This window comes from Pelophylax lessonae, assembly GCF_965119305.1.
Source record: "Pelophylax lessonae genome assembly, chromosome: 7".
NCBI lineage: Eukaryota > Metazoa > Chordata > Amphibia > Anura > Ranidae > Pelophylax > Pelophylax lessonae.
The window spans coordinates 190,054,279-190,076,692 of record NC_138774.1 but is presented as its reverse complement, the minus strand read 5'-3'; the positions used below and the strand labels follow the sequence as shown (position 1 = coordinate 190,076,692).

General features: G+C 44.0%; 1 protein-coding gene across 1 annotated transcript in view; it reads left to right on the top strand.

Moving 5' to 3' along the window:
- Positions 1-22,414, top strand: part of ADAMTSL2 (ADAMTS like 2) — a 144,140-nt gene that overhangs the window by 83,802 nt on the left and 37,924 nt on the right. Inside the window, exons 14-16 of the mRNA XM_082262776.1 lie at positions 4,002-4,128; positions 8,640-8,853; positions 21,439-21,594. Coding sequence (XP_082118902.1) covers positions 4,002-4,128; positions 8,640-8,853; positions 21,439-21,594 — 497 coding nt within the window. The remainder of the gene's footprint in view (positions 1-4,001; positions 4,129-8,639; positions 8,854-21,438; positions 21,595-22,414) is intronic.

Sequence of the window (22,414 nt, the reverse complement as noted above, 5' to 3'; positions counted from 1 at the left end):
AGGAGGGCACAGACTGAGAATCCAGACAAGGTTCTTTCTGTGGCTGAGGGACAGCCTTCCTGTGCCATGTCCCCTTCCTCTCCTCCAGAGAATTATACTGTATGAAATGTCAGCTCATTAGTGGGACTTTCCATCCAGGTTAATGTCTGCCTTATCCCACTGTGCCTGGCTCTGGATTCTTAATATACATACTGTTACAAATACTATTCTCAGTCATAAGTCAGATGTCCACAGTCACTTGTCTGAACACAGGCACTAAGGGAATCAGTAAGAGTTTGCTATTTTATCATTCCCGACACTCTGCAAAAAGAAAGAATTGGGTGGACGGGGGTATCTACAGATGTAATTTTATCAACCACATATATACATATATATATATATATATATATATATATATATATATACAGTATCTCACAACCCTCACATTTTTGTAAATATTTTATTATATCTTTTCATGTGACAACACTAAAGAAATTACACTTTGCTACAATGTAAAGTAGTGAGTGTACAGCTTGTATAACAGTGTAAATTTGCTGTTCCCTCAAAATAACTCAACGCACAGCTATTAATGTCTAAACCGCTGGCAACAAAAGTGAGTACACCCCTAAGTGACAATGTCCAAATTGGGCCCAATTAGCTATTTTCCCTCCCCGGTGTCATGTGACTCATTAGTGTTACAAGGTGTGAATGGGGAGAAAATGTGTTAAATTTGGTCTTATCGTTCTCACTCTCTCATACTGGTCACTGGAGGTTCAACATGGCACCTCATGGCTAAGAACTCTCTGAGGATCTGAAAAAAAGAATTGTTGCTCTACATAAAGATGGCCTAGGCTATAAGAAGATTGGCAAGACCCTAAAACTGAGCTGCAGCATGGTGGCCAAGACCATACAGCGGTTTAACAGGACAGGTTCCACTCAGAACAGGCCTTACCATGGTCGACCAAAGAAGTTGAGTGCACTTGCTCAGGGTCATATCCAGAGGTTGTCTTTGGGAAATAGATGTATGAGTGCTGCCAGCATTGCTGCAGAGGTTGAAGGGGTGGGGGGGTCAGCCTGTCAGTGTTCAGACCATGTAGTAGACTATTCGTCTCCGGCTGCTGTATGAATAATCTACACACACAGGATCCACCTAGATTGTTTCTGTGAAACTGTATCTATGCCTGAGTTCTTAGTGTCGGGATGAAATGTGAGTAACCATTTTATTAAATAAAAGATTTATGAGCGTACGGAATCACGCTATGTTGGCTTATCCTCTCTCCTACACATATGACATGTCTGAATTCATATGGCTGTTTGTCTGAGGAGGATCCAGTGAAGTGGGATATCAACCTGCACATTTAAATAGCTCTACTGTTTGTTTATAATCTTACCAGCTACTCCATCTGGTGAGTCAGTTTGGGGGTGACTTGTGAAAGCAGCACAAAGGGTGCTTCACGGCACACATTGTCTCTGAAGATTTATCACAGTTTATACTTTCCGCACAATTTTCTTGTTGCACCTTTTTGGACTTTTCTTGGACTTTTATGGATTACTAATGATTTACAAATATTTTATTTATGGAATTTTTTGTATGATTTCAGCATTGATCCTATTATGAATTGTTGTTAATTTGCACAAATTACTACACAGAATTTATTCAGTGTGTTTGCACAGACTAGCACACAGAATTTGGCTAGCATACTTTGCACATCCATTAGATATGCATATTTAATCACCAGTTTGGATGATCACATATATAGAAGTTATGAATATTTAATTAATTAATTTAGCAAAGTTCGCTTTTTTCTTCAGTAATACTATTTATTATGTAATATATAGATTATCAATTGATTATGCACATATCAATTTATGATATTTATTTTCAGTACTTTTTGTCCCGATTTTTTAATTTGTTGCGTATCCTGTTGCTGCATCCACTTGCAGTTAATTGGCAGCAATTGTACACTTATTTGTTCTTGAGACGGCCCTAGATTTCCCTGGCGCTAGATCCAAAGAATTTTAATATTAGTTGACTGAAGAAGCCTGTAATGCACAGTGCTCTAGACGGTGGTCAGAGGAGGCTTGTAACACACAGTGCTCTGAACGGTCATCTGAGGAGGCCTCTAATGCACAAAGTGCTCTGGAGGGTCATCTAAAGAGACCTGTAATGGCGCACACACAGTGCTCTGGAAAGTTATGTAAGGGGGGCATGTAGTGGCGCACACAGTGCTCTAGACGGTTGTCCAAGGAGGCATGTAATGGCACAAACAGTGCTCTGGACAGTCGTCTGAAGAGGAGCCTGCAAATGCTGCTCAGTACTCTGGCTGGTTGTCTGAGGAGAAGCCTTTGAATGTTGCACAGTGCTCTGGACAGTCGTCTGAGGAAGCCTGTAATGCACAGTGCTTTGGACAGTTGTCGGAGGAACCCTCTAATGCACAGTGCTCTAGACAGTTGACTGAGGAGGCCTGTCATGCACGGTGCTTAGAACAGTCGTCTGAGGAGGCCTGTAATGCACACAGTTCTCTGGACAGTCGTCTAAAGAGGCCTGTAATGGCACAAACACAGTGCTCTGGACTATTGTCTTGAGGAGGCATGTAATGGCGCACACATTGCTCTGAACGGTCATCTGAGGAGGAGCCTGTAAATGCTGCACAGTGCTCTGGACAGTCGTCTGAGGAGGAGGCCTGTGAATGCTGCACAGTGCTTTGGATGGTTGTCTGAAGAGGCCTGTAATGTAGTGCTAGCACGCCACGCCTCTAAGCATGCTATGGTCGTTACCTTGCTTATTGGTAGGGGAAAAATTTGCAGACGAAGCTCCAAGGAAAGCAGAAGTTCACATGGGTAAACAACCCTCCCTCACATTTTTGCTCTGTTTGCGTTCATTGATGGAAATTTGAATTGATTTTCGTTTAGTTTTCGCCACTGGAAACAATGTTTTAGTTTTAGTTTTATTGGTTTTTATTGCAATAAAAGATATTGTAGGACTACAACAAGTAGAGCTGTCAAAGAATGTCAGGAACAAGATTGCAGACCTGCACAAGGCTGGAATGGGCTACAAGACCATCAGCAAGAAGCTTGGTGAGAGGGTGAACACTGTTGGAGGGATTATTTGCAAATGGAAGAAATACAAAATACCCATCAATCGCCCTCAGTCTGGAGCTCCATGCAAGATTTCACCTCATGGGGTAAGGATGATCATGGAAGGAGCTTGTGAATGATCTCAAGGCAGTTGGGACCACAGTCACCAAAACAAACCATTGTTACAATATGCTGCTATGGATTAAAATTCTGCAGCACCTGCAAGGTTTCCCTCCTCAAGAAGGCACATGTATAGGCCCATGGAATGGCCTAGGCAGTCTCCAGACCTTATTTCTCTAGAACATTTTTGGAAGGAGCTAAAACTTCGAGTTGCCAGGCAACAGCCAATAAACCCTAGGGATTTAGCGAAGATCTGTAAAGAAGAGTGGCCCAAAATACCTCCTGATATGTGTGCAAACCTGGTCACCAACTACAATAAAGGTCTCACCTCTGTGCTTGCCAACAAGGGTTTCTCCATCAAGTACTAAGTCATGTTTTGTTTGGGGATCAAATACTTATTTTTCTCACTGAACTGCAACTCAATTTATAACATTTGTATCATGGTTTTTTTTTTTGTTTTGTTTTGTTTTTTTAGTTGATATTCTGTCTTTATCATTTAAAATATACCTATGATAAAAATGATAGACCCTTTATTTTTTTGTAAGTGGGCAAACTTACAAAATCTACAGGGTATCAAATAATTATTTTCCCCACTGTATTTTGTAGTGCATAGTAATATTTGCTTATTGCAAATGGTTGAAATTATGCTATCAGGTGGGATGTCAAATGAGGCAGACTTGGTCTTTTTGCTGCCATCACTCTTCTATGTTTCTATTGTCAGTTTTTGTTCTTGTGTGCCAGGTACTCTTTATAGATTACATTCTACAGAACACATATCTAGCCCATGTAACGGTTTGTTATGTTGATTTATTGTCCCTGGACAGGAGTGATGTCAACTTATGCCATGTGTGTTCGATATGACGCGGTGGAAGTAGATGACTCATACTGTGACGCTCTGACTCGCCCTGAGCCAGTCCACGAATTCTGCGCAGGAAGGGAGTGCCAGCCAAGGTACACTCTGTAGTAAACATAGAAGATTACTATGACTGCCACGTCCCAGAACTGATCTCTCTGCCAAGATCTGCCAAAACTTCAAATAGTCTTTGTAACACTCTTACTTTAAACAGTCTGTAAATAGATGCACTGTGCAGACTGAACTCTTAGGCCCCTTTCACATGGGCCGATCCGTTTTCACAGACTCCGCTAGCTCAGCGGGGGATTGCTCCGTTGATCCCTGCTGAGCAGGCGGATGACAGGTCCATCTCTGCTCACTGTGCAGAGATGGACCTGTCAGAGTCCCGCTCTCCACTATGGGGAGAGCGAATGAAAAAGGACAGCATGTCTGTTTTCATCCGATCCGACCCACTCGATGGATGGTTAACGTATTTCCTATACGTCTGTTTTTAGCGGATCTTATCGGATGCCAGGCGGGTGTCAGCGGACACATGTCTGCTGACATCCACCTTCCTATAGAGTAGAATGGCTAGCCCGATCAGGTCTGCCTGAAAAACGGACAGGCGAACTTGAAGGGTCTGATCGTGTGAAAGAGGCCATACAGCTAAGTTTGTCATGGTTTTCTGTACAGCACAGTGTACATTAAAACGGGGACATTACAGGGGACATTAGAATGTAAGCTCCTCTTGTGCAGAGGCTGATTTGACTAGTTCAGTGTTTTCTGTACATCACTGCTAAAGATGCCAGAGCTATGTAAAGTATAATAATAGTGTGTGTCTGCAGTGGGGACGTTAGTACATTAGATCTTATGGCTCAGAATCATGTAACTGGCTTAGTGTTCCCTGTAAAGCATTGCAGAATCTGTCAGAGCTATATAAAAAAATGAATTATAGTAATAAAAGTGTATGACTGTGGTGGGACCTTGGAGTGTAAGCTCCTCTGGTGCAGAGACGGATTCTTGTAGCTCAGTGTTTTCTGTACACCACTGTCAAGGCTATCTAAAGGTAAAATATTAATAATAGTGTGTGACTGCTGTGAGGTCATTAGAGTGTATGCTCTTCTGGTTCAGACTGATGTAAGTGGCTTAGTGTTCCCTGTACAGCATTGTGGAATATGTTGGAGCTATATATGCATGGCTTTTTTTCTGCAGGAACGTGGGGGAACTCAGTTCCGGCACCTCCAGCACTGAATGTATGTAACGGCAAGGGGTTGGAGAGTCTATTTATGCTGGCTACTAGGGGATCTACTGTTGTTGTTGGAGGGGATATATTGTTACTAGGGAGGTCCATTGTTGCCCTGGGGAGTCCATTGTTGCCTGGGGGAGGGGGTCTTATGTGGCTGAGTAGTCAGTTGTTGCTGGGAGTGATCTACTCGTATGGAAAAGGTCCATTGATACTGGCTACTTGGAGATCTGTTGTCGCTGCTAGGGGTCTATTGTTGCTGTGTGGATCTATTGTTGTTGGGGTGGTATTTTTTGTGGGGGGGGCATTGTGGTTGGGGAGTCTATTGTTGTCAGGGCTCTATCGTTGTGGGGGGGGGGGGGGTCTATTGCTGCTGGGGGTTCTGTGGTTGCTGAGGGGGCAACTATTGTTGCTGGCTGCAGGGATCTATTTTAATGCTTTTCTTGTTATCGCTATCATACTCATTACACATTTCTTACCACAACAAAATTATACTTGGCTCTGTATTCTAAAAGGGACAGTCCTGGAAGGTGGTTAGAATGTGGAAGCAAATGACAGTGATTGAAGGTAGGTGGGGGATAGACAAGGGGAGACTTAGGGTGACCAACATACCACCCCCCTTCCCCTGACGGATGAAAGAACGGCAAGCAGGCAGGCAAAACAATACACCATATCCCCCCCCCCCGAACCGCCTGCCTCCTTACCTCCTTCCTCCTGTCTGAGCCAGGGAGTGCTGGATGGCTGAGCCGCTGTGCGTCTCCTCCCTCTTCCTAGCAAGTGGCCAGTTAAATCGCTTCTCCTGTTGGCCAATCGGGAAAGGGGTCTCACAACCCTCTTCCTGATTGGCTGGGAGGAGAATCAGTGTGACAATAGTGAATATTTATTTGCTATTGCCATACAATTGGGTGGGCTCAGAGCGCAGTGCTCTGCGCTCCGTGCCCACCCTTTTTTGAAGCCTATTCTAGCCTCTGGCTCAAATCACGTACTTCAAAAAAAAAAAATCCCCTATTGGAATCCATGCCTCCGGTGCCCTGCATGCCGCTAATGGATGGGCTGCCACTGTTTCAGTGTATCCTTTGCAGAATTTCAGAATGACAAATTAGAATTAAAGGGTTAGTTCACCCAGAAGTAATTTTATATATGGGAATCTGTTGATTTTATATGTCTTGATTACTTCACAAAGAGACTTCCCTGCCATAATTATCGACTCTCTTTTTGTCCTACTGGGAGTTTGGGGTGTTCCCACTTACCTTTATGTGTTGCACCTTCTCCTTTTCCATTCTCCATAATAAAAAAAAAATATCCAACAGAAAGAAAATGGGTACAGCAGGTTTGCACGCTCAGGAGCTGAAGTGCACAGATCTCACCAATGGAGTCCCTGAGCGATCAAAGAAAATTTCATACTGTTCTCAACTCTCCAACAAACATCTACCAGACAATAAAATATCAAATGTGGTCTTTTCATGAAACACATAGGTGTAATTTTTTTTATGCTGTTGAAAAACTATACTTTATTTATATAACATATACAGTGCATCCTGAAAGTCCTCACAGCGCTTCACTTTTTCCATATTTTGTTATGTTACAGCCTTATTTCAAAAAGGATAACATTTATTATTTTCCTCTTAATTCTACAAATAATACCCCATAATGACAATGTGAAAGAGGTTTGTTTGAAATCTTTGCAAATGTATTCAATTCAATTGAAAAAAATCACATATACATAAGTATTCACAGCCTTTGCCATGACACTCAAAATTGAGCTCAATGCATCCTGTTTCCACTCATCATCCTTGAGATGTTTCTACAACTTGGTGGGAGTCCACCTGTGGTAAATCCAGTTGATTGGACATGATTTGGAAAGGCACACACCTGTGTATATAAGGTCCCACAGTTAACAGTGCATGTCAAAGCACTATGAAGTCCAAGAAATTGCCTGTCGACCTCCACGACAGGATTGTATGGAGGCACAGATCTGGGGAAATGTACAGAAAAATGTCTGCAGCATTGAAGGTCCCAATGAACACAGTGGCCTCCATCATCTATACATGGAAGACGTTTGGAACCACCAGGACTCTTCCTAGAACAGGCAAAACTGAGCGAAAAGGGGAGAAGGGCCTTAGTCAGGGAGGTGACCAAGAAACCAATGGACACTCTGACAGCTCCAGCATTTCTCTGTGGAGAGGTGAGAACCTTCCAAAAGAACAACCATCTCTGCAGCACTCAACTAATCGGGCCTGTATGGTAGAGTAGCCAGACAGAAGCCACTCCTCAGTAAAAGGCACATTAAAGCCTGCCTGAAGTTTGCCAAAAAGCACCTGACTGACTCTTAGATCATAAAAAACAAAATTATCTGGTCTGATGAAACAAAAATTGAACTCTGTGGCCTAAATGGCAAGTGTCATATCTGGAGGAAACCAGGCACCGCTCATCACCTGGCCAATACCATCCATTTTTCAGCGGCAGGAACTGGGAGACTAGTCAGGATCGAGGGAAAGATGAATGCAGCAATGAACAGAGACATCTTTTATGAAAACCTGTTCCAGAGTACTCTGGACCTCAGACTGGGTTGAAGGTTCATCTTCTTACAGGACAATGACCCTAAACACGCAGCCAAGATAACAAAGGAGTGGCTACAGGGAAACTCTGTGAATGTCCTTGAGTGACCCAACCAGAGCCCAGACTCAAAAAAAACATCTCTGGAGAGGTCTGAAAATGGCTGTGCATCAACACTCCCAATTCAAAAAAGAATGGGAGAAACTGCCCAAAAATTGGTGTTCCAAGCTTGTAGCATCATACTCATAAAGGCTTGAGGTTGTAATTGGTGCCAAAGGTCATTAAACAAAGTATTGAGCAAAGGTTATGAATACATGAGATTGTATGAGATTTTTTTTGTTTTCTATTTTTAATAGATTTCAAATGATTTCAAACAGACGTCTTTTACGTTGTTATTATAGGGTATTGTTTGTAGAATTCTGAGGAAAATAATGAATTTAATCAATTTTGGAATAAGGCTGTAACATAACAAATGTGGAAAAACACATCACCCGCCATGCACCATCAATGTCCTGAACAAAAGTCCCACAGAATAGTCTGTTCAGCACACCAAATTGTGTGATGGCCATCTGTATTAAAAAGTCTCTGAGTTCTGGTTCCAAGGCCCTGTGCAAAGGGGTAATACCAGAAAACATGCAGAGCAGTTTCCTCATTGATGATGCAAAAGGGGCAGTGCCTGTATTTGTACGGGTGTCTAGCATGCATAAATGTCCTAATTGGCAACCCCCCTTGTCAATGTGAAACACATGGATTTATTGTTCTTGGTAAATGTGTACAATCGCTGCAATCCTTTTCATTTGCAAAAATGTGATCTAGAAGATTTTCTCCTAGGTGGGAGACGAGCAGTTGGAGTGAATGTTCTCGGACCTGCGGAGAAGGGTACCAGTTCCGAATCGTGCGGTGCTGGAAGATGATCTCACCTGGATTTGACAGCTCTGTGTACAGCGATCTATGTGATTCTGCAGACATCACCAAGCCAGACGAGAGGAAAGTATGCAGGAACCCAGCATGTGGACCACAATGGGAAATGTCTGAGTGGTCGGAGGTATGTATCTGGCTTCTGTGACCAGAAAAGAACAGCATTCATTTCCTTTCAGGGTTGCTTAGCACAAGCAGGGAATTGAAAATTACTCTGGAAAATTCTGTGCATAAATTTCTGTTTTTTCCAACATGTGTTTATTTATTCAAATTAGGGCTGGGTTTATATATATATATGCGAATTTGATGCGTTTTTAATTGCATCCTATTCACATAACATGTCAATTTAACTGACTCTTAGTGGAGCCTGTTCACGCGTTTAGAGCGGTCCTGTGCGTTTTTGGGTCTGGTTCAAGTGCGAATTTAGGCAAAAATTTACACCTGAATCGGTGAACAGAAATACACCGAACTGCAAACCGCAGCTGAACATGTGTGAACCAAGCCTAAAGGAATCCATGCTATTGTTGACCTTCCCATCTGAAAATGCTCATAGCCTATCTACTCCTGGCTTCAATATTTTCTGAAACAATGAAACCTTTATGAAGATTACTCACTAAAATCCATCTTTGATTGTTCTTTTTTGTTTTAAAGTACAGCAATTGTCCCATATTTGCTGGTAAAGTTTTACAAATGTATCTGTTATCAATATAGCCTTTGAGTACACACAAGACCAGGTGTCCCTGTTATAACAGGATCATTTCTGGCTCATAGAAGTCCCTAACTGTCCCTGGAAATGAAGGTCTGTACTTGCCAAGTGTTCACACTAAATAGTTTTCTTGTCTGCAGCGGATGGCAAGCCTATTGCTGTAAATGGACAGGCAAGCTGGAAAGTTAAATAGCTCTACGAGTTATTACTAAATTCCGAATGAACGCAGGGGATATGCCTACTGTGAGTTGTATATGCTTAAAAAGAAAATTTGTAGCTTGGCTTATGCAAAACCTGACAATTCAGACTTTAGCTATTTTTACTTTTGTAGCCCTGCCCTCTTGAGGGTGGCTGAATCTCTCACCTTTTCAGGTTCCCTGGGTTATCGATAGCAACTGCATGCAGAATCTTAACACTTCTGCTTTCTGGCTCAGTCAATGAACAGTCTAGGGGTTGTTATTTTTATTATTTTATTTGATATGTGGATAGGAGAAGGGATGAGTAGGATACTCCAACACTTGAACTATTTACGATGCTGAGGACTTCCCTCTGAGAATGCGGCAAGGCAACAGCTTTATCCTGCTACTAGATGAATCTGAGGTAATGATCTTTAGCACTTATCTTCAGGGCACTCACCTAGTACCCTCTTTCTATCCACCAGCTGACACCCGTCCTCTGACTACTCTATTCCGGAGTGGCCCCCTTCCTGGTCAGGCCCGTAGACACGATCCCCTGTACTCACGTTACTGCTTTTCAGGTTCTCCAGTGTCTCAACTCCTCCTAGTCAGCTCTCCTGGACCTCTGGGTTCAGCTCCACACTTCTGGCTCACCAGGCCGACTGCCTGTGACCATACACCAACTGCTGCAGAAGAGGAGGCAGCCGCCATCCTCCTTCCGGGACTCTGCTCACCACCAGCCAAAGACCCACGAGCACATGTGCTCCTGGCTTTTTATACTACACCCCACAATGCACTGAGACAGCAGTCTGTGCCAATCACTGGGGCTGTATCAAAGCCTGTTTTACCATTGGCCAGGTTTCCTACACTGTCCAATGTGCCTCCTTCCAGACCACATGAATCACACACTGAGCACATTGAGTAGACCTAACTCACAGATCCTGCTCCCTGTTACCCTGTTAAGCAGAGAGAAATATAGAATTTAACTTCTGCTCCTCTGATAGGCAGACAGAGCCAAAAACTATACTCACTCTCTAGCACCTACCTAGGAGGGTGCTAGACTTTTAAAGAGGAGCTCCAGCCCCCCCCCCCCCCAAAAAAAAAAAAAAAACAAATACTGTAGCTGCTGACTTTTAGTGTAAGGACACTTACTTATCCCTGGATCCAGCGATGTACTCACAAGCGCCGATTCTTCAATCGGCTTCGGGTGCAGGCGCCGGCATCTGAAGTAAGGGAAACATGAAGTGATGCCTTTAGGCTTCACAGCCTGTTTCTTATTACCTATACGTGACGTGCGCTGCGCCTTATGAATGGTCCTGTAATATTCTGGGACTTGTGATGTGTCTAACAGCCTACAAGAGAAGGAGCGAGGGCTGAGCTTGCAGTTAAGTTCAGTGCAGGAATCTTACCTGGAAGTGGTAGCAGGTACCTGTCAAAACCAGGTACTGGCTCCCCCACAAAAAGTGACAAATCTGAAAGCTGAGGGTGCAAACAAGCAGAACGTCCCCTTTTGGATGGAGCTCCACTTTAGGGTTAACATGTAAAAACCTAGATTTGCTATACCTTTGAGTCTGACTATTTATCTTAGTAGTCCATTTGAAGCCTAATAGTGGCTAACTTGCCAACTGCACAACATTGCAAACTGTCTCTCAGCTTCTGAGTGTACATAATATTAAGTAACAGGGCCTCACAATCTTTTACATTCTTCTTAAAGGACAACTTTAAATTCATAAGGTTATCCTTCAAATGACTCCCCCCCCCCCCCCTTCGAAATGTTATATATACCTGTCCACACTCCTGGCGAATCCACAGCTGGAAATGTAGCCAGTTAGCAAGGCAACAACTGTCAGCATGCAGGTGACCTTTAACCCCTGGCTCTCAAACCAAAGAGTCATCATTAAAGTAAGTACAACTAAATACTATCCAAACTGGATCTTATATAGGTAATACTGCTTGATCAGATTTCTGCAAAAGCCTGGTTCTCAGTAGGCATGGCTTTATATCTAATAGGTTCTGCTTTTGCATCGTAAAACAGGTGGACCATAAGGGCCCCCCTAAACAGTCTTATTGATTTAAATCATTCTCCTAGACCTTTGCACTACTTAGTTGTACAAAAAATTATAAGAAATCGCACAGAGATTGTGCAATTAGGTTGTACCATGTGTGGCCAGCCTAATATTTAAAAATTATGTCGAAAAAGGACTACATAAAAAAAATAATACATTACTGTATGGCCAGTCAGGTAGGCCTGTGCAGTACCTGTTGGTAATCCAAGTACCGTTTTACATGTATGCGATGCGGGAACCCTGCGAATCCACTACGGTTTCCCGCATTGCATTCAACTCTCAGGCAGTTCACACTGCCATATGCGAATCGCTGGGGGTGTCAATACTAAGTTAACGACACCCCCAGGTAAGTTTGCATATCGCAGTGCGAACTATCAATTCGGACATGAATCAGATCGCGTAAGTGTGAACACCCATGCTATCCGATTCTGGTGTGGACCCAAAAAAGGGTCCTGTACAAGTTGTGTCCGAATACGATGCGAATGCGCATCGCACAGACATCGCATGTGATTTTCAGAGCAGTGCGCTCCGAATCACATGCGATGCCTGTCATCGCACATATGTGAACCAGGACTTAACCACTTGCCGATCGCCGCAAGTACATATACTGCGGCGGTCAGCCCCTCACAGGCAAAGTGACGAATGGGTACGTCACTAGCCTGTGAGGCTCTGGGGAGCGAGCGCGCGCCGCCGGAGGCGCGCTCCCGCTCGGTTACGGACCCCCCAGCGTGTGTGCCCGGCGGACCCGATGTCCGTCGGGCACTCGCTATCGTCCGTGACAGCGGGAGAAAGGCAGGCGGCTGATGTAAACAAGCCGCCTGTCATTCTCCCCTGTGTAAGAACAGTGATCATACAGTTCTACTATGTAGGACCGTTGATCACTGTTCCTAAACCTCAAGCCACAGCCAATCACAGTAAGAATCACGCCCCTAGGTACACACACCACCCCACCCTCTCAAATAAAGTTAACCCCTTCACTACCAGTGTCATTTTACCAAAATACGCTTTTTGCGATTTTTTTTTTTACCAAACATATGTAGCATAAAACAAATTGGCCTAAAATGTTAAAAAATTTTGATTTTTACGTTTTTTTTTTGGAATTTCATATAAAAAGATGTGAAAAATATTGTTATTTTTGCAAAATTGTCGCTCTTTTTTTGTTTATAGCGCATAATCAAAAAACTGCACAGGTGATCAAATACCACCAAAAGAAAGCTCTGTTTGTGAGAAAAAAAGGACGCCAGATTCGTTTAGGTACAGCGTCGCACGACCGCGCAATTGTCGGTTAAAGTCACGCAGTGCCGAATCGCAAAATACCCCCTGGTCAGGAAGGGGGTAAAATCTTCCAGGGCTTAAGTGGTTAAAGAGGTTCTACAATCAGACTGTAATATTTGTTGCCAGTCTAAGAGCCCCCAAATCTTAGACTCTCAATTTGTAAATATTATCTCTCAGCTCTGAGTTTGGAATTCCAGCACACTGCTGAATGCACAAAATTCATGTTCTGGCCTCCTGCAGTCATTTTGCAGCTTATGTACGATTATTAACCTGCCTAATCTGCATTAATACAGAGACAACACTGAGCTTCCTAATGATTCATCCACAAAGCAGCAGACCAGGTTTGGGTTTGCTGGAACGTGTAGTTCAGAACAGATTTAGGAAGCTGCAATTCAATAAAAAGGTTGTTTCTAGTTTGCTTTATTCCCATTTCATGCATACACAATTATGTTACAAAAAGGCAGCTAAGACACTGTAAATCTAACAACGTTGTTATTTTCAGTGCCAAGTCTGCTGTTCAGACCAAAGGGAACACTTATTAATTGCTGTGGGCCCCCTGGTAACTGTGGCTTTGCATGTCCCCAGAGTGTGCTGCTCACCCTGTAGTTCTGTGCAGGTGACCGCAGCTTTTGATCCATCCCAGGTGCAGCTGTGTGCACCCCCAGCAAGGAATGAAGCCTTTGATGAAGCCACTGGGCACCATTACTGCCTATACTAATCTCATTTAGATCTGTGTCTGCAGCCAAGTGCCAGTTGGCAGAGCATAAAACAGCCTAACTCAGAGGGATCAGAAAAGCATGAAAGGGCCTGCGATGTGAAATGCGTCAGTCACACACTACCCTGCTGCAAACTGATAGGCTGTCTCTTGCTGGTGTTGCTTTATCAAATGCCACAAGCTGATGTTTCATTCCGCAGGAGGAAGCGAGACTGATAGTTTGGGAAGTAGGCAGTGTTTGGCCAGAAATCCTTTTGTTGAGGAGAAGAGTGATTAACTACTGAAAATCCAAACTATGGCACTCTTTCATACATTTTTCATACATTTACAGTAGCCATGGGAAAACTTTAGTTATGGTAGAACTACAAAGCCAGGATTGCTTGTGATAACGAGGTTTAAAAAGCATGGGCGTCCTTATCTTACATGAAACGAAGAGCCATGTTGTTTATCCTTACTGCATACAAGCTTGATGTTTTCTTACAAAAGAGAAAAAACATAAATGAATGAACTCATATAGAGATGGATGACACTTCCTGTATCGGTGACACTGGACTTTCACAGCTTTATTTTCTCCAACTCTGGCCTCTTGTCCTTTCATTCTGAAATACTCTGAGGACCTTGCTCCTTCCGCTGTCTAACTCTACTCTCCTGAAATACTCTGTGTTGTGGGGGGCTCTTCTCCTTCTAACTCTCCTCTCCTGAAATTCTCTGTGTTGTGGGGGGATCTTCTCCTAACTCTCCTCTCCTGAAATACTCTGTGTTGTGGGGGGCTCTTCTTCTAACTCTCCTCTCCTGAAATACTCTGTGTTGTGGGGGGCTCTTCTTCTAACTCTCCTTTCCTGAAAAACTCTGTGCTGTGGGGGACTCTTCTCCTTCTTCTAACTCTCCTCTCCTGAAAAACTCTGTGCTGTGGATGACTCTGCTCCTTCTTCTAACTCTCCTCTCCTGAAAAACTCTGTGCTGTGGATGACTCTGCTCCTTCTTCTAACTCTCCTCTCCTGAAAATTTCTGTGCTGTTGGGGGACTCTGCTCCTTCTTCTAACTCTCCTCTCCTGAAAAACTCTGTGCTGTGGATGACTCTGCTCCTTCTTCTAACTCTCCTCTCCTGAAAAACTCTGTGCTGTGGATGACTCTACTCCTTCTTCTAACTCTCCTCTCCTGAAATTCTCTGTGCTGTGGGGGGACTCTGCTCCTTCTTCTAACTCTCCTCTCCTGAAAAACTCTGTGCAATGCATGACTCTGCTCCTTCTTCTAACTATCCTCTCCTGAAATACTCCGTGCTGTGGGGGACTCTTCTCCTTCTTCTAACTCTCCTCTCCTGAAAAACTTTGTGCTGTGGATGACTCTGCTCCTTCTTCTAACTCTCAACTTCTGAAATACTCTGTGCTGTGGGGGGACTTTGCTCCTTTTCCTAACTCTCCTCTCCTGAAATACTCTGTGCTGTGGATGACTCTGCTCCTTTTCCTAACTCTCCTCTCCTGAAATACTCTGTGTTGTGGGAGGACTCTGCTCCTTCTTCTAACTCTCCTCTCCTGAAAAGCTCTGTGCTGTGGGGGACTCTGCTCCCTCTTCTAACTCTCCTCTCCTGAAAAACTATGTGCTGTGGATTAGGGATAGGCCGATATATCGGCGGCCAATATGCACTTTCCCTGATATATTGGTATTGGCCCCGGAACTGGCCGATATTGCCGATATTTTTGTGACATCATTCTGCTTTCTTAGGCCGCCTCAATCGCATTGGACAGCCTCGTCTGGAGCCGGGACTAGACCCGCGGGAGTGTATCACAGCCATACACCCACCCACAGCAGCCCGGTGTTGGCCAGCCACCCACATCCACAGGCCCTGTACCAGCCAGCCACCCACAGGCCCTGTACCAGCCAGCCAGCCACCCACAGGCCCTGTACCAGCCAGCCACCCACATCCACAGGCCCTGTACCAGCCAGCCACAGGCACTGTACCAGCGAGCCAGCCAGCCACCCACAGGCCCTGTACCTGCCAGCGACAGGCACTGTACCAGCCAGCCACCCACCCACAGACACTGTACCAGCCAGCCACTCATCAAAGGGGGCCAGACAGCCATGCACCCACCACAGGGTGAAAGACAGCCAGCCACCCACAGACAGGGTGCCAGCAAGCCAGCCATTAAGCATTAAACAAAATTAACATGTTCAGATTTGTATCAAAATACCGTATCGGTCTATCCCTACTGTAGACAGGGGAATTTTCCTGAAATACTCTGTGCTATGGACGACTCTATTCCTTTTTCTAACTCCCCTCTCCTGAAATACTCTATGCTGTGGGGGACTCTGCTCCTTCTTCTAATTTCCCTCTCCTAAAATACTTTGTGCTTTGGAGGACTCTGCTCCTTCCTCGAACTCTCCTCTCCTTAAATACTCTGTGCTGTGAGTGACTCTTCTCCTTCTTCTAATTCCCCTCTCCTGAAATACTCTGTGCTGTGGGGGACTTTGCTCCTTCCTCTAACTCTCCTCTCCTGAAATGCTTTGTGCTTTGGAGGACTCTGCTCCTTCCTCGAACTCTCCTCTCCTTAAATACTCTGTGCTGTGAGTGACTCTTCTCCTTCTTCTAATTCCCCTCTCCTTAAATACTCTTTGCTGTGTGGGACTATCCTCCTTCCTCTAACTCTCCTCTCCCTAAATACAAAGTGCTGTGGGGGACTTTGCTCCTTCCTCTAACTCTCCTCTCCTGAAATGCTCTGTGCTGCAGGGAACTCTGCCCTTTCTGCTATTACTCTCCTCTCCTGAAATACTCTGTACTGTGGGGGACTCTGATTCTTCCTCTAATGTTTTTCTCCTGAAATACTCTGTACTGTGAGGGACTCTGCTCCTTCTAACTCTCCTCTCCTGAAATATTATGTGCTGTGGATGACTCTGTTCCTTCTAACTTTTCTCTCCTGAAATACTCTGTGCTGTGGGGGACTCTGCCCCTTCTTCTAACCCTCCTCTCCTGAAATACTCCTTGTTGTGGGGGACTCTGCCCTTTCTTCTAACCCTCCTCTCCTGAAATACTCCTTGTTGTGGGGGACTCTGCTCCTTCCTCTAACTCTCCTCTCCTGAAATACCCCTTGTTGTGGGGGACTCTGCTCCTTCTTCTAACTCTCTCTCCTCAAATACTCTGTGCTGTGGGGACTCTGCTCTTTCCTCTAACTCTCCTCTCCTGAAATGCTCTGTGCTGTGGGGGACTGTGCCCCTTCTGCTATTACTATCATCTGCTGAAATACTCTGTACTGTGGAGGACTCTGCTCCTTCTTCTATCTCCCATCTCCTGACATACTCTGTGCTTGAAAAAAAATGGTTGTGTGTTGGCAGAGTTACCCATTAGCTCCTGCTGGGACTTGTAGTTCACCTGCACCTGTAAGCAGCAGCTTGCGATGTGTGGTCTCCAGACTGAACCTGTCAGTGTTCATGTCTCGGTTCTTGCATATAGCACTATGAAGTGCCAGTCTCGCTCTCTCGAGCAGCTATGCCCCCTTGGCATTGCTGTCTGTTCCTTTTAAAAGTATAGCCATAAAAGTGATAGTTTTGCATTTTCAGTATGCTCCACGCACTGAACTATATAAATAAGGCCCCCTCACACCTTAAACCAGATGTCTTGGCAGACAGGACTTGTGCTCTGATCAGCTGTCTTCTCGTCTGGAGACAAAGTGTGCCTGTAGGTAATTTTAGCCAGGAATGTAGTCTGGATGTACAGGCCGGCCCGCACATGGGACACCATGATTGCAGGTAATAAGGACCTCCGCTGCGAACCCAACTTAATTCTCCCACTGAGCTCATCTTTTTCGAGGATCCCACTCTGTTAGTCATGGCATGAGAACATTACAAGGCACTGTTTGTGTCTGAAGTGGCCACATAATAGAACTTTCCATTGTCATTAAAGCTATACTCCGCATAGACATGAGAAGTTTACACTGACATTTTAATTCTGGCTTCCATCTTCTGCAACCTGCTGCCCAGCTCTTTTAATACTTTTGACTGCCAGTGTTATTCTCTAAATAACCTCAAGCTAATCGGCTCCTAATTGACCAATCGCGAAGAGGCAGCCTTGTCATTTGTGAAGAGGCACGAGTCATATTCTAATTAGAGATCGACCGATTATCGGCAAAGCCGATATATCGAGGGCCGATATGCACTTTCCCCGATATATCGGAATCGGCCACTAAGGTGACCGATATTGCCGATATTTCGGGAATGTGCTTGTACTGGAGTGATGCCTGCTAAACGCATCACCCCAGTACCGGCATCCATAGCCGACTTGTAATGACAACCGATGCGGCTGAGAAGCCTCTCAGCTGTTATTACAAGGAGCAGGAGGGGACGCCTCCCCCCCCTCCCACCGCCTTCCGCGGCTCGTCTGGGTCTCCCATCCCACCGGGAGACCCGGGCAACCAGCCTGCATGGCCGCCGAAGACCCGATCAAAGCCGCATTCGGCTCTGATCGGGTTTCCATGCAAAAACCCGGAAGTGATGTCATGAGTGACATCACTTCCAGGTACTGTCTGGCGCCAGATTTAAAAAAATTACAGCATTCAAAACAGCCAAACTTGGCGTTTTGAATGCTTTTAAGTGCAGAGGAGGGGTCCACCAGAGTACCTGTAAATTGAAAAAAAAAAAGTTTTAAGTGTACAAAAATATCGGCCGATACCGATAATAATAATAATTCAGAAGTACTCTGTATTTCCTATTGCTTCCTTACGATAAGTATAAGCATTTGGTGGGAACACCAATAAACCAAACCTGCATGAGCAAACCACAGGTTCAGTTTGAAGCAGAACTATACTTAGCTAGGCAGGGCCAACATTCTTTGGCCAGGTCCTTCCAGGTTCAGGATTTTTAGTCATCTGGATAGGCTGAGTTGGGATAACCTAACATCCACACACGTGAAGGAGTTAAGTCATTCTGACATAGGCCAGAATTGTGCATTTATTGCACATGCATTAAAACTGGCTATACACCAGCAGATTTTCAAACATTCATATAAAAATTTGTAAAAACAATCGTGTGAAAATCATCAGTACATTCAATGACTTGACAAAGTTATTTAACAGTACATTACAAATGTGTTTGCTTTCAGAATTACATTTTTAGACTTTTCCAAATGAAAACCACATTCACTGTTAGAAATGTATAACTTCGAGAAAAAAAATTCATCCTGCTCGTTTGAATTTTCTCGTACGTCGATGACCATCCATTTGACCCTACTAACCAAAAGGAAATCGAACAAATGTTCCTAAAAAATTTAACAATACTGTCGAGCATGTTTTGCTTCTGCTCCTTGATAGCTACTGGTCTTATTCCTGCATCCTGGTCTTTGGTGTGATGCATTCTTCCTTTTTTCCCATCCACTTGCAAGGTGATTGATGTAGCCAGTCTCTGGGTGGAGACCAAACCTGATTTAAGCCAGTCAAGCCTGTAGTCTCATGTTTGTGATAGCATTTGTAACTTGTGCACCAAACTCCCTGCTTGTCTGCCCTGCCTGCTAGTTTGGATTCACTTGTTTATAACCTCGGCTTGGAAGAAGTCGGACTATTCTCTGAACTCTGCCTGCTTTTTGACTACAGATTTAACCCTGACTATTCTGAACCATGCTTGCCTTGTACCTAGATTGTCATTGAATCACTCTATGTGTCTGCCAACCGCAAGTGCCTGTTTGCTGTGCTCAATTCGCGCCTGCCCCAGCGTGGTGGCCAGGCACTATAGCATTGTGTATAAGTGTCTAACCACCAGTGTTATGGGTTGGAGTGACAATTCCAAACAAAATTCTACCTGAGAATGGACAGCTTGAAGCGGTGATCCAGTAATTTTTGTGTTTAACAAAAGTCAGCAGCTAAAAAAGGGTAGCTTCTGACTTTTAATAAACACACACCCAACTGTCACACGATCCAGCGATGTGACCTTGAGCCTGGTGCGCACTGCGCATGTGCGAGCCACACTGCGCCTCTCGATGGTTAGACAATATTCTGGGACTTGTGACGTGTCTCAGAAGATTGCAGGGAGGGATGGGGAAGAGAACGTCCACTCAGATCTTCTAGGTGACCCGAGCGTAAGTGGGAGCGGGCCCCTTTCAAAACTAGGTACCTGCTCCCCCCTAGAAAAAATTGCATGCCAAATGTGACAAAGAAGGTGGGGAAGAATGCTTAAAGCGGTACTTCCTCTTTTGGGTGGAGCTCCGCTTTAGGCAAAGTATGTCTGTTCTGCAATAAAAAAAAAACCTGTGCCTGGTCGCCCTTTTTAATTTTTTCCTAGGTCAACCCTAAAAAGAACCGGCAGGAAAAATATAAGAACTTCCTTTTTTATTACCGAGCGTCCAGGTGGCTATTCCTAAATCCTAAATCCGTGCAACACCTAATTATACTAATGAAATACACATAAGGCAGCTGTTTTACCTGCCAAATGATTTTTATTTCTGTCTAGCCAGTCCTGATATTTACCTAGCTCTGCCAAACAGCATAATCCTGTCTGGCCTGGAGAGTGGACCTGACTTTACTCTGCTACAGTAAGGTATACCTACAGGTCTCGTCTCTCCCCCAGCCTGTGATTGGACAGTAAAAAGAGAAGCAGTGGACTGGCATGCTTATCTCTTGGTAATTCTGTTTTATCCTCTTCTCAGCATGTCTCTTATTAGCACATGAGCACTGCAGCACAACTGATTGGCTCCCTGTGCTGCTTCTTCCTTTCTGAGTCTCAGCTCTGCTGTACAGGGACTGCAAGGGTATGATACCAGGTCAATTTTTATTGAAAACAAAAAATACATTGAATGATGTATTATTGAATACAAAGATACGTGACTATTATATATACCCTAGAATTCAGCTTTAACCTGACAAAGAAAGCTACACACCTGAAACAAACATCTTCCTGCTGCAGGTTGCAGGTTTTTCTTTTACTTATTTCCACACAGCTGATGATGGTCGTCTGTAAATAAATGAACAGTTACTTTCTATCATCTATGCTCTACCTATGATTTTAGAAGCCTGTCTCTTCCCTGGCTAAGAAGTCTGGAGGACCTACTTTATATAGTACTTGATCATAAGCCTCTTGCATTGTTTATTATTATTTAAACATCTCTCCCAGCTGATTACATTAGTCTCCTGAATTCATTTCCATGTGGCATGGCAACCTGTTCCTCAGAAGATACCGATGTTCATTCAGCAGGTCAATTATTTTATACTATAGTTTATTCCTAAACCCCACTAGTTTATAGGATGCAAGCGCTTCATAAGCGTCTTTGATGTCTCATATTTATGCGTAGGTTTGCGTACGTTTGTTGCACAGTTTTCAAGCTCTTTTAAAGAATAATAAATGCATGATAAAGTGCAGATATGTCTTATCAGTGCTTGATGTATGCACATTTATGCTGAGCAGTGTGCAAAATTTAATTTAAAATCAGATGATTGCTTTAAAAATGAGGAGAACCTCCAACACAAACAGCAAAGCTTTACCAGGTACCCGAGTTGGTTCTGGTCAATGGATGTATCCTTCAGTAAAGCAAAGTGACTACATGGCACCAGCTCAGTGCTTTATAAAAGTAGGGAACCAAGGGAAGAAAGGAGAGTGAGCAGCCATGATGGTTTACCATAGGCTGTTGAGCAGAACACGAGATCCTTCCAAGGCCCAGAAATGCTTCCCTAAATTGTGGCTGTACAGGACAGGTGTCTTATTTTTAAATAAAGTTATTATTGCGCATTAGTTATTGTAAGCAGATTACTGATAAGAGCAGTCTGAGATTTGTTTACTCACAATTGCAACTTTTTTCTAGTGTACAGCAAAATGCGGTGAGCGGAGTATTGTCACAAGGGATGTGCGCTGTTCAGAAGATGAGAAGCTGTGCGATCCTAACACCAAGCCACCATCGGAGGAAGAATGTACTGGACCACCATGTGATCGCCAGTGGACTGTGTCAGACTGGGGGCCTGTAAGTATCCCTCTGCATATATTGTGTCCAGCTGTTTAGGAGTGAGGCCTTTTGGGAAGGGCAGAAACACAAAGTACTGTTTGAAACCTAGCCATTGTGGGACAGGAAGAGACATAAAACACTGCAGGAAAATCTCTACATTCAGGGGGCCAGAGACAAAAGTACTGCAGGAAAATCTCACCATTGCTGCTCAGCAACTTCTATTAAGTTGTAACTTCATGTGGGCAATTTGATACTAATTCCATATAAGTTTTATCTTGTGTTAAGTCCTGATGTAGCCTCCAAAACGCATTGGCCGGTTATAAATAACTTTTTTTTTAACAACAATTTAAATTACCTTTTGAACACATCTCTTTTTGGTCTGTTTCTTCTCCCTGTATTTATATGGTTTGCGCTACTGTTGGGTGCCCATCAAGGGAAGCCTTGCTGTGTTTGGGCTGCCTTGCAAGAGCTATTGAGTTTTTTTGAAGTTTTCCTTCATTTGAGTACACTTGCAAGTCTAAAAGTTCCCAGCGCTTCTTTGGATTTGTGGTTCTAGAGATCATTGTGGGAGAGACTGATTAAATTGGGGAAATATGACTATTGTGAGTGGAGGGAGACGACACAAAATACTGCAAGGATCTCTCACCATTGTGGGAGGGGCAAGGACACAATGTACTGCAGGGAAATCTCACTGTGGTGGGGGAGAGAGAATATATTACCATTGCAGGAAGAAAAGGCAAAAAATGACGGGCAAATCTCATAATTTTGGGATAGGGAGGGGCAGGTACACAAAGTACTCCAGGAAAATATGACCATTTTGGGAAATGTTGGGATGCAA